Source organism: Pleurodeles waltl, chromosome 1_1 (genome assembly GCF_031143425.1).
Source record: "Pleurodeles waltl isolate 20211129_DDA chromosome 1_1, aPleWal1.hap1.20221129, whole genome shotgun sequence".
Taxonomy (NCBI): Eukaryota; Metazoa; Chordata; class Amphibia; order Caudata; family Salamandridae; genus Pleurodeles; species Pleurodeles waltl.
Genome location: NC_090436.1, coordinates 2,679,769 through 2,692,744, shown reverse-complemented (window position 1 = coordinate 2,692,744; position 12,976 = coordinate 2,679,769). Strand labels below are relative to the sequence as shown.

General features: G+C 49.4%; 1 protein-coding gene across 1 annotated transcript; it reads left to right on the top strand.

Moving 5' to 3' along the window:
- The first annotated feature begins 747 nt into the window (after nucleotides 1-747).
- Nucleotides 748-8,759, top strand: LOC138248602 (phosducin-like protein). Its single transcript, XM_069202352.1, has one exon. It carries the CDS (start codon nucleotides 2,513-2,515, stop codon nucleotides 3,416-3,418), a length of 906 nt encoding a protein of 301 aa, XP_069058453.1. The 5' UTR covers nucleotides 748-2,512; the 3' UTR covers nucleotides 3,419-8,759.
- Nucleotides 8,760-12,976: the final 4,217 nt, after the last annotated feature.

Genomic DNA, 12,976 nt, shown 5'->3' with positions numbered 1-12,976 from the left:
TATGTAACATCGTTTTATTCTTCTTAAATGAACAAGGTGCACGTATGAATCAAAGGACTCGTTTTTTAATATAATGAAATGTAAGTCAAAGAAAGTAGGATGGAGGTAATGTTACTTATGAACAGTCACTTTCAAAGTAACCGTAGGCTGGGGTCAGCGGACTTGTGATGATCTCGGGTCGGATGCGGACAAGTGAGTGACATGAGTGACTCTAACGCGAGAAGCGTGGGCCGTGGCAGGGGTGGCCACAGATGACGTAGTGCAGCTTTAGGGGAGCGCTCGAGAGGCCCAGGGCCACAGGCGCCCAGGTGGGCGCTTTGCATTGTGGGAGTTGTAGTCACCTTTGCCCCATGACACCAACAGGACTAAGCGGCCCAGACGGTAGACCCGCAGCGGATGAAGCGTCCAGGCCTGTGACCCTGAGAGCCGTGTCCAGTGTTCGGGGAGCCCCTCTGCACGCTCCGGTGCTTTGGGCTCCTCCGCCCGCCGCATCCTGAGAAACAATAACGAGCCCTGACTTCCGCGGGCCTCGGGGCTCTGCCTGTGCTGCGCTGCCGCCGCTGACCCGGAAGCGGATCCAGCTCTCCATCCAGCCAATCACAGAGAGAAGCGCTGCCACTCTCCGCGGGGATAGAAACAACCAATCAGAGCACGAATAGAAGCAGCCAATAAAAGCGAGGATGGCAGCCAATCCGTAAAACAGGACAGAAGCAGCCGGTCATAGTGTGGATTAGAATCAGCCAATCACAGCGACGATAACGGAGAGAAGATAGAGGCAGCCAATCAGAGGCTTCGGTGGACGGAAGTGTCGGCTCCCGACGTAAGCCGATCAGCAGCGGCTCAGAGCGGTGCGAGGAGCTGAGGGTCTGTCCGGAGCCTCGTCCGTGCCCCCGCGGAGAGCGCTGCGCCCCCGCCAGAGAGAGCACCCCCTGCACCCGAGAGGAGGGCCCCGTCTCACCGAGGCCCCCGCAGCCCGAGGAAGGCCCCGCCCCTTCCGGAGAGGAGACCCCCCCCCCCGAGGAGCCGCAGCTGCTGTCCCCGGAGAATCTGTGCCTCTCACTGGGCCTGGGCTCATCATTCGGTGCTGACGGACTCCAAGGCGCTATCAGAACCACTCCAAGGCGCTATCATCCTCTCATCCGGTGCTGACGGGCTCCAAGGCGCTATCAGAAGCGCTCCAAGGCGCTATCATCCTCTCATCATGTGCTGACGGGCTCCAAGGCACTATCAGAACCACTCCAAGGCTCTATCATCCTCTCATCCGGTGCTGACGGACTCCAAGGCGCTATCATCCTCTCATCCGGTGCTGACGGACTCCAAGGCGCTATCATCCTCTCATCCGGTGCTGACGGGCTCCAAGGCGCTATCAGAAGCACTCCAAGGCGCTATCATCCTCTCATCCGGTGCTGACGGGCTCCAAGGCGCTATCGGAAGCGCTCCAAGGCGCTATCATCCTCTCATCCGGTGCTGACGGACTCCAAGGCGCTATCATCCTCTCATCCGGTGCTGACGGACTCCAAGGCGCTATCAGAACCACTCCAAGGCGCTATCATCCTCTCATCCGGTGCTCACGGGCTCCAAGGCGCTATCAGAACCACTCCAAGGCACTATCATCCTCTCATCCGGTGCTGACGGGCTCCAAGGCGCTATCAGAAGCGCTCCAAGGCGCTATCATCCTCTCATCCGGTGCTGACGGACTCCAAGGCGCTATCAGAAGCGCTCCAAGGCGCTATCATCCTCTCATCCGGTGCTGACGGACTCCAAGGCGCTATCAGAAGCGCTCCAAGGCGCTATCATCCTCTCATCCGGTGCTGACGGACTCCAAGGCGCTATCAGAACCGCTCCAAGGCGCTATCATCCTCTCATCCGGTGCTGACGGGCTCCAAGGCGCTATCAGAAGCGCTCCAAGGCGCTATCATCCTCTCATCCGGTGCTGACGGACTCCAAGGCGCTATCAGAAGCGCTCCAAGGCGCTATCATCCTCTCATCCGGTGCTGACGGGCTCCAAGGCGCTATCAGAAGCGCTCCAAGGCGCTATCATCCTCTCATCATGTGCTGACGGGCTCCAAGGCGCTATCAGAAGCGCTCCAAGGCGCTATCAGAACCACTCCAAGGTGCTATCGTCGTCTTATCAGGTGCAGACGGGCTCCAAGACTGTGCTGTCTGGCTCTAAGGGGTATCCTCTTCCCATCCAGTGCGGATAGACTAAGTCCAAGGCTCTACCATCCAGTGCCCACAGGATCAGTCGTGCAGAGCTAACGGGCTATATCGTCCAGTACCCCCTGGTCTATCTTCCACAGTGCTGACAGCCTTTATCATCCTCTCATCCAGTGTTAAAGAGCTCTAAGGTACTATCATAAAGTTGCCACAAATTCTATCACCTGCAGTGCTGTCGAGCTTTCTAAGGCTTTGTCATCCACAGTCCTTTTGCACTTGACGACCTCCATACCTTAAGAAAGCACCAACAGCTCAGTGTCAGATACAAGACTCCAGGGCCAGCTGCGTAGACACGATGACCACACTGGACGACAAGCTGTTGGGCGAGAAGGCCCAGTATTATTACAGCAGCAGTGAGGATGAGGACAGTGAGAAGGAGGAGGACGTGGGGCCCAGGATCCAGGGCCAGAGCTCCACCGAGTTAGAGCCAGAGATCAGCCAGGATGGCATGTCCATTAACACTGGCCCCAAGGGCGTGATCAACGACTGGCGCCGGTACAAGCAGATGCAGACTGAGCAGCAGGCCGCACAGAGCCAAGAGATGGAACAGCTCATCAAGCGCCTCTCCATGACATGCCGCTCCCACCTGGACGAAGAGAAGGAGAAGCAGAGGCACAAGGATCTGCAGGACCAGATAGATGGCAAGGTCAGCTCCCAGGGCTCCAGCAACCCCTGCCCTCCAGTGGACGATGAGGACTTCCTGCAGCATTACCGACTGCAGCGTATGGAAGAGATGCGCCGGCAGCAGCGCAGTGGCCCATGCTTTGGGCAGGTCCTGGACATCTCCAGCAGCGAGGACTTCCTTGACGCTTTGGACAAGGAGTCGCTGCACACTCTGGTGCTTGTGCACATCTATGAGGATAATGTACGGGGGGCTGAGGCTCTCCATGGGTGCATGGCCTGCCTAGCCACCGAGTATCCAGCCATCAAGTTCTGCAGGGTGAGGAGCTCCCTGTTGGGTACCAGTGCCAGGTTCACTGGCAGTGCCCTGCCAGCTCTGCTTGCCTACAGGGCAGGGGAGCTTATCGGAAACTTTGTGCGCCTCACCGACCAGCTAGGTGAGGACTTCTATGCAATGGACCTGGAGGCCTTTCTGCAAGAGTTCGGACTGCTGCCTGATAAGGACCGCCCAGTGCTTGGCACTATTCGTGACACTGCGGTCGAGGGCAACAGCCAAGATAGTGATCTTGATATAGACTAATATTTACCACCACTGCATCCTCTGGTACAGACCGCGACATGGACTATGACCAAGAAAGCGACCTTAATACAGACTGATGTATCTTTTAAAGGGCTGTAGCCTGTGTTGCCCTCCTGCAGGAGTGGCAACAAGTGCCTGATAAATACATCCCTGAGCTCAGCGCAATCCATGAAACGGCTACAGTAGGGGCAAATATATTCTAGCATTACACCCTGTAATAGGTACCTATACATAGATTAGTATATTCCTTTTATGTGGAAAGATGACAAGCTCGATGTACACTAACGTGTTCTTTGAATGCAGCCATCACCTGTGATGGAAGACAGCACCCTAAATAAAGACTGACAAGTTCCTATTATAGGGCCATAGCAGTGGGGACTTTATGCAGGAGTGCAGACTACCGCATGAGGGAGACCTGTAAGAACTCTGCATCACCTATAACACAAAAATGGTTTCGGGTCCATTAATACCTCAATCTGAATATCAACCAAAATATTCCCATATTGCAGCTTTGGCCTGTGACAGCAAAGGTAAACACCTTGGCCTATATCGGACCATGCCAGTACAACAAAGTCAAGACCTATGTTGCCGCAGATGGATATACTGTTTTTCAGTGGCTTGCAAAAGTGAAGACTGCCACCCCCAGAACTGTCACCCACATTACTGTATTGTGACATTCACTTGTGACAGCAAAGACACCAATCCCAACATAGACTGGAATGTATGTGGCTTCTACACTGTGATGGTCAACAAAGTCCAACATCACTTTCATGGTGTGAAAGAGAAGACCTTTGAGACTGAAACAGTTATGTGTGAACTCTTTATAATGTGTGTTGTGTTTTTTTTTGTTTTGTTTTTTAATAGGATGAACCACGCTGAGCAGCTGAAGGGTGCTGTCTTTTACTGCTGGGAAATGCACTAGATTTTTAGTTGTTTTGACGTAGAACAATTTCTATCTATAGATTTTATTTACTTCCCTTTGTTCTATTTATATTAAACTGTTCCACTGGACATGCAGTGGTAGAATCAATCCCCAAAAGTTTTAAATAAATAATCCCTACAAGGAGTAGTCCCCCCGTGTTTTGTTATTTTAAAGTTCCACTAGATAGTTTCCTGATTTACAGAATGTGGGAGGCAGTTGTGGGAAGTGCTTTTAAATTACTTCAAAGTAGTCAAGTTACTGTGGAACATTGTATTGATTTCTCAAATTTCCCCATCTCCTGCACATTCCTTGCCCTTTCAAACTAAATCTCCTCAAGGAGGACTTTTCACAAAGCCTTGTATGCTGTTTTGTCAGAAGTATCCAACTTTACAGTCTTTTACAATAATGTAAATCAAGAAATCATTGCAAATTTAGCTTCCCAGCTTCTATTTATTTATTATCTTTTATTCAAGCCCAGTTACCAATTTTGCCTCTTCAAGCTCATCGGTCATGCAGCTAATTTATTTTCACCTTGTTTGCTTGTAGTTAAATCATTACTAGAAATAGTAGAGTTCTTTGCTTCTCCCTGGCGCAGACCCATGTTGTTAATTGCGTACAAGAGTTTGCATGATTCAAAACAGCATAATTAAGCACCATCAAAATAAGTAAAATAACATTTTAAAAAAAGAGGGGCTCACATGCTTTGCCTCATTGGAGGCACTCTTAAAAAAATAGGAAAATCTGGTTTAGCTGAGTGTCTGCACTGTAATAGATGGGTTTGTGGGCCTTGCGATGATGATCTTCATGAGAGGTGCTCTTCCTAGCAGAGGTGCTCTGGCTCTTCTATTTAGAGCCGTTGAACCAAATTGTTATATTCGTCCAGTGAGCTTAAGCAATAGTGAAACAGTAGTTTCATAAAAGGAATGAATAGTGAAATAGCAAGTACCATAATTCCAAGCAAACCACACCCGTCTAGCCTTACTCAGGATCCACATCTGTGCGCACCAGCAGTGCACCAGAGATTAACGTTCACGGATTCTAAACCTGGAGGCACTGTGACCTTGTGGGAGTGCTTTAGGATTTGGAGGCAGCAGTTATATTTCCAGGACTGAGCTCATCAGTTTGACTTGGGTTATAGCTTGAAAAGTCTTGACTTGAGTATCAGCTCAGCATTTTAATGAACCAGGTGAATATGCTGCCACCTTGGTGGGGATTGTTTGTGTTTGGGGCCTCTCTATATTATACGTGTGTGTGTACACAAATTACTTCATTCCATGTGTAAATGTCCCATTCGGGCTACAGTGAATGCATCTTAGTTTGTGCCCTTCTATCCGATATAGCACTGTTGCGTGTTCCTATTATACACTGTGCACACCTAAAACAGTGCAAGGCTTTCTTTCACTGTGGATTATATTATAAGTCAGAGTTCGGCTCTGCTGTGTTTCAAATTCGTTGCATAATCTTCATCGCCTCAGTATGTTTGTGATTCCAAATCTTTCCATTTAATATTAACAGAAACTGCACTCCTCAGGTGACAAAAAAATCTATAAACAAAAGGTGATCAGAAACTACAGAATAATAATGTACGTCAAATCAGAAATGAGAGTTCATGTTGATATGGACTGTAAGCATTGGTTGATTCAATTTAATCAGTGCATGTCTGCTGCTCCTGACATGTTTGTGGTGGTACTTTGTAACTTTTGGGGCCCTGCAAACAGGAGGCATGAGACTGTCAAAAATGTGCCCAGCAGAACAAACACAATTACAAAGTTTTATTTTCTATAGATAACTTGTTTCTTTTATTTTGCCAAGTCTACTTTTCTCACTTTGCACTCATGTTTTTGCTTGTGGGCGCTGTTCTGAAAGGATGACAATTATCTTGTTCTAAATATTGCAAAGCAACATTGTTTCTTTCTTATGTGTAATTTCTAAAATTATGCTTTAACACATAATCATGCAGTACACCCCAATCTCACTCCAACCTAGTCTGAGTTTACCCAACTCTAAACCACTCAATCCAATACACCCCACTCAATCCAGTACACCCAACCAACCCCACTCCGCTCAGTCCATTCCACCTCAGACCAAGCCAATCCACCCCACTCCAAACCTCTCACCCCAGTCCATCACACCCCAATCAATCACTCTCTAATCCTCCCACCCCACGCCAGTCCAAAACAATCTGCCCCACTTCAAACCAAAACAATCTTCCCCACTCTAATCCAAAACAGTCTGCCCCACGCCAATCCAAAACAATCTGCCCCACTCCAAAAGAATCTGCCTACTCCAATCTGCCCCACTCCAATGTACCCCACTTCAATCTGCCCCACGCCAATCCAAAACAGTCTGCCCCACGCCAATCCAAAACAATCTGCCCCACTCCAAAAGAATCCGCCTACTCCAATCTGCCCCACTCCAATGTACCCCACTTGAATCTGCCCCACTTCAATCCAAAACAATCTGCCCCACGCCAATCCAAAACAATCTGCCCCACGCCAATCCAAAACAATCTGCCCCACTCCAAAAGAATCTGCCTACTCCAATCTGCCCCACTCCAATGTACCCCACTTCAAACCAAAACAGTCTGCCCCACGCCAATCCAAAACAGTCTGCCCCACGCCAATCCAAAACAATCTGCCCCACTCCAAAAGAATCTGCCTACTCCAATCTTCCCCACTCCAGCATGGAACAATCTGCCCCACTCCAATGTACCCCACTTCAATCTGCCCCACTCTAATCCAAAACAGTCTGCCCCACGCCAATCCAAAACAATCTGCCCCACTCCAAAAGAATCTGCCTACTCCAATCTGCCCCACTCCAGCATGGAACAATCTGCCCACTAAAATATTCCCCAGTCTAAAACAATCTGCCCCACTCCAATTTGCTCCATTCCAAAACAGTCTGCCCCACTGCAATCCAAAACAACCTGTCCCACTCCAGTCTAAATCTGCTCCATTCCAATCCACCCTTCACCAATCCAGCCCATCCCACTTCAGTCCATTTCACACAAATCCAATACACTCACCCTGCTCCACCCACTGCAGTTCAGTCAATCCACCTCACTCCAGTGCAACCCACCTGTGAGAAAGGCCACTTTAAACATGGTTAGCCCACCACTTTTTGCCTATGTTCCCAAGGCTACATCTCTTTCCCCTAAAACTGTACTATGGTACCTCAGCCACTCCTGTGAGTCCCTAGTAAATGGTACCCCTGGTACCTAGAACATGGGTACTGAAGAGGGTTCCCCCAGAGCTGCAATACCAATTGTGCTACTCTGAGAGACGCCCCACACCAGCCTCATGCAGAATGCCATTGCAAGTGCTTGACAAGGTATACTCCAAGATTGCAAAGTTGACAGGGCCCTCAGCTAGGGTCCCCGCCCACCCACACTGCATGCAGTATGGGTAAGTCACCTTACAGCCCTAAAAGCAGGGTGCACTATAGTATATGTGAGGGCATAGGTGCATGAACACATATGCCCCTACTATGTCTTTGTCAATTATTAGGCATAGTGAGTGTACAGGGAAGCCATAGCAAATGTGATGGACCTGGCCCTTTTTACAGGGCCACCCCCACCCCCAAACTTTTTGCTGCCTTCCTCCTATTTGTTTATGATTTTTTTTTTTTTTTTCCTGGTTTTAGGACTCTGGGCACTTTACCACTATTGACCAGTGCTAAACTGTACATGCTCCATGTCTAAATTGTATTGGTAATTGGCTTTTCCATGATTGGTATATTTGATTTACTAGGAAGTCCCTAGTAAAGTGCACTAGAGGTGCTAAGGGCCTGTAAATCAGATTTCACAATCTCAATGCCACTGTGAAAGCGTCACTATCAGCATCAAAGACAAGTGATATAGCTAGGTATTCACATTATGTACTTTCCCACTTACGTGTGACAGTAACATAATGTACCCTTTCAGGGAATTGTTTATATAATTGCTGCCCCAAGCATGCCTTCTTATCCATTGTTTGGGAACATACCTGCGTCAGGGGTCCTACAAGATCTGTATAAATACATCCGATGCAGACAAGATAATCGGAGGGATTCCTACCAGATGCCATCAGCGCTATCTGTGCTACAGGTCGTCTTGATGCACACCCAGCCTTTGTGCCCCCACGGAGTCTGATCTAGAGACCGCATTCCAAGGTAACACGGGTTGGGGGGCCTCTTCTCATGGACATGGTACTGGCAGATTAGGATTAACATACCCAGCTCTCTTTCTGTTAGAGATTAGGTTCATCATGCTAGGGTATGAGGGCCTACTTCATATCTCATGTTGTGGCAAGATGGTGAGGGTCTTTTCTTCATGACTCATTTTTACATTTGTTTCTTGCATTGTTCATCATCCTAATCATTGCAGCTCATGCAATTTACAGTCGATTGCAACATTGCTAATAAAACCTGTTGAAAACTTCACTCCATCTCCCTCATTGCCTGTGTGTGAATGAGACTTGTTGCTCATGTGAGAAAGGGGTAATCTCTGTTTAACCAAGACCTCCCTGATATGTCACACTCTTGAGTCCATGCGTAAAGGCTGCCACAAATCACCTTTTACTGTGTAGGTTTTTGGTGAGGTACTGCTTGTGAGCCGGGAGGGATGGGTCGACAGTTGCGACTTGTTGTAGGATTGGCCTAGTCACCTACAAACAAGTGCTGTCATCCCTAAACCAGCAGTCTTGCCTAGAGCAAGAGTCCAACTAAGCGAGACCTGCCACTGCAGTGTCTCTGTGTTCAGTTTTAAACTGCCATTTTAACCTGGCTTGGGCATCCACGTTCCAGGCCCACGCCTTCCTTTTTGACTACATATGTCACCCCTATAGTAGGCCCAAGGCAGCCCTATGGGCAGGGTGCAGTGTATTTAAAAGGGAGGACATTTACCAGTGTTTTTTGCATGTTCTGATATATTGCCAACTTTGTTTTTCACTTTTGCAAGGCCTCTCTCTCCAAATATGTTAACATGGGGGCTGCATTTAAATTCCTCTTAAGTGTAATTTACCATTGGGAGCAGATAGGGATATGGAACTCACAATTTAAAAATATATCTTTTAGTGAAGTTGGTTTTTAGATTGTCAGTTTGAAAATGCCACTTTTAGAAAGTGGGAATTTCTTGCTTAACCACTCTGTGCCTCTGCTTAGCTGCTGAATCCATGTCTGGGTCAGACTGACAGTTGGGCTGGTTGTGCTTTCGTTCTAGACAGTGACACAAAGGGAGCTGAGGTGTGACCTGCATATCCTGATGGGTCTTCCTGGGCTAGAGTGGGAGAGAGGAGCTGACACCTGCATATGAAAGGGTTGTGTCTGTCCTGACACAATGCAGTCTCCGACTCTCTGGAGTGCGTCTGGAGCCTGCCCTGGGCAGGTACAATCTTATGAACAACCAACACTTTCCTTTGAAGTTTGCCTACTTAAAAGGCTGAAATTAATTTAAGAAGTGGATCCAAAACTCCCAACTGTGAGAATACGTCTTAATCAAGAGGAACCTCTGCCTAGGAAAAGATCTGAATAGCTAGGAGGAGTACTGCCCCTTTGCTGGGTTAGCCTGCAGCTGCTGTTTCTGCTGTGGAGAAGACAAAGGCTAGACTTTGCTGTGTATCCTGCTTGTGAAGTTTCTCCAAGAGCTTGACTTAGAGCTTGCCTCCTGTTGGAAGTCTCGGGGATATCAAAGACTTCCAATTCATCTGACTATAGCACTGGGAACTGCGTTTTTTGCTGCAGCAGAAGAAAAACCACCACAACTCCATCAATGACGCCGCTGCCTGCACCGTGACCTGACGGAACCGCACTGAGCTGTGCCCTGCTTTGCAACGCAACCCTGGTCTCACCGATGACACCTGATACCATCACTGAGCCGCTGCTTGCACCATGACCTGTGGGCACCACACATCACATGGTCCCACTTGGCACCGCAACTCTGACGCCAGCACTCCTGACTTCATCAGCAGCACAGAGTTCGATCTGCAACTCGTCTGATTTCAAGGGCCCAGCGACTCCTGGCCCAACGACTCCTGCATCAACCTCTGGAACCGATGCCTGCGGACACCAGCGATGCTGCATTTCGGATCTCATAGCATGGACCACAATGCCCTGCATTTCCTAGGTACTGTTTGCGGGTCTTCCTGATACTGTAGCTGACCTTCGCCCTTTCGGTCAGTCTAAACTGTTGGATTTGTTGTTCACGACTCCGTGATAGCCTCGGACAGAGCTATCGACTTCAAGGAACTGTATCTTTAAGTAATTATTGCAAAATTCTTATCTTGATTACTGTATGTTGGATTTTCAAAGACTTCAAATTCATCTGCCTACAGCAGTGGGAAATGTGGTGGTTTTTCTTCTGTTGTAGCACAAAACACACAACGCCGTCAACAGTGCCACTGCCTGCGAGGTACGGAGCCCCACTTCGCACCGCAACCCTGATCTCACCGACGATGACACCTTATGCCACCGCTGAGCTGCTGATTGCACTGTGACCTGTGGGCCCCACACGTCGCATCACCTCACTTCACACAGCAGCCCAAGTATCCTTGATGCTGCAGCTCTACGCTGACACCAAGGCCGGTGCCTGCACCGTGGCCTCAGGGCACCGCTTGTGAGTTACACAAAGCACCGTCCCACACCGCATGTCCGGTACACCAATGCCAGTGGCATAGACTCCAGCATTGTCAACAGAGGCCCCTGCCTTCACCGTGACCGCATCACATGGGTGCCACATGAAGCCCGTCCAGTGTCACGCCGCAGCCTTTTGCCTACTGGCAACATCGCTTCAGCGACAACGATGCTGGTTGCACCGTGACCTGGAGACCCCGCATATCATACTGCCCTGCTTCACACCGCAGCCCTCGTCACACGATGCCCCAGGATGCCATCACTGAGCTGCTGCCTGCACCGTGACTTGTGGGCACCGTATGTAGCATTCTTTGCACCGCAGCCTTGATGCCATCAACGGCAACTCTTATGGCTTAATCAGCATGGAGTTCGATATGCAACACCTGTGACTTCAAGGGCCCAAGACCCCTGCTCTGACCTCTGGAACCGATGCCGTAATTCGGATCTCATTGCAAAGACCACGACGCCCTGCATTTCCAAGGTACTGTTTGTGGGTCTTCACATTATTACTGTGTGTGTTATGTGCAAATGATTTACGCATTGCTTCTGAGATAAGCCTGACTGCTTGTGCCAAGCTACCAATGGTGTGAGAAGGGGTTATATTAGGTGTGTGACTCCCTTATCCTGACTAGGAAGAAGAGTCCTTACTTGGGCAGGGTCAAGCCACTGCCAACTAGAGACTCCCTTTTCTAACAAAATGCATGTGCTGGACACTGTTCAGTAGGAGTTCCCCAGCTACATGATAGTCTTTCTGAACCCTGGGTAGTTTGGTATGAAGCAACTCAGAATAATAATTCTCACTGGTGCCAGTGTTGGATTTACTATAAAATGTACCCAAAAGGTAACTTAGAGGTGCCCCCTGCAAGCCTAATAGCCCTGGCATGGTTGCTGACTGGTCTAGTCCAGCCTGCCACCACCAGACATGAGTCTGGAGTCCCAGGGTGAGAACCTTTGCTCTCAGGAGCTGGAACACACCATCTTTCCTAGTTGGAGGTGTGTCACCCCTTCCCTCAGGCAGGCAGTCTGCACCAGCGGTCAGCTTCAAAGGCTTTATCCCTTTTAAAATCCGACCCTGCCTCTGCTGCTAGCAGCAGAAGGCAGCCCAATGTTCCTCCCCACCTTAGGCAGGAAAACAGGTGGATAAGCTAGCAGTATTAGGAGGAGTGGCCATCCCCAGCCTGCACCACCCCTCTGGTATGGCAAGTGAGGTGACCACTCAATTTAATTTTCCTCCGATCTTGGTTGCAGGAAAATAGCCTATGAGGGTTAGGGATGTGACCCCTTCCCACAGGAAGTAGTCATTTAATGGGTGTAACCACCCTAAGGTAGGTGGCCCATTGGCCACTACCAGGTACTCCTCCCCCCAATCTCCCCCAAATACAGCATTTAGAGGGCATCCCTAAACCAAGACCTCAGGTTCGATAGACACAAGAGCACCAGTGACCAAGACGACCCAAGGCACAATAACTGAAGTCCAGCTGTAAGAAAAGGCGCCAAACCCTGCCTCCTGCACCCAGGACTTGTCAGTGACCGCTGAGGGGTTGTCTGGACACTGAAGGACTCTTAGAAACCCGGGAGGACCTCCAGACTTCTGAAAATTGCCTTGACTTTCCCTGTGAGTGAAGGAATCACTCCCTGCACACAACAGGCAAGAAACCAGTGAAGTCCAGTTCAGTGACTGTCCACTGACCAGCGAACCTGACGCAGCAGCCTGACCAAAATCCACCTGACAGACTCAAAGGACAAAGCCTGCCAGTGTGCCAAGTTTTGTGGCACTGCGGCTTCCAGGGCCTGAGACATACTACTGCCTGGGGTACCGAACCTCCCAATGTCACACTGTAGGAGGCTGGCCTGGCTTGTAGTGGGTACCAAAGGTACTTACACCTTGTGCCAGGTCCGGTTATCCCTTATTAGTAGAATAGAGGGGTTTCTAGCAGCTTAGGCTGATAGAGGAGCTATGGCAAAGCAGCTTAGGCTGATAGAGGAGCTATGGCAAAGCAGCTTAGGCTGAACTAGGAGACATGCCAAAC

What these genes read in the sequence shown, in the direction of transcription:
- LOC138248602 (XM_069202352.1), top strand. Translation starts at nt 2,513, where the DNA reads ATGACCACACTGGACGACAAGCTGTTGGGCGAGAAGGCCCAGTATTAT.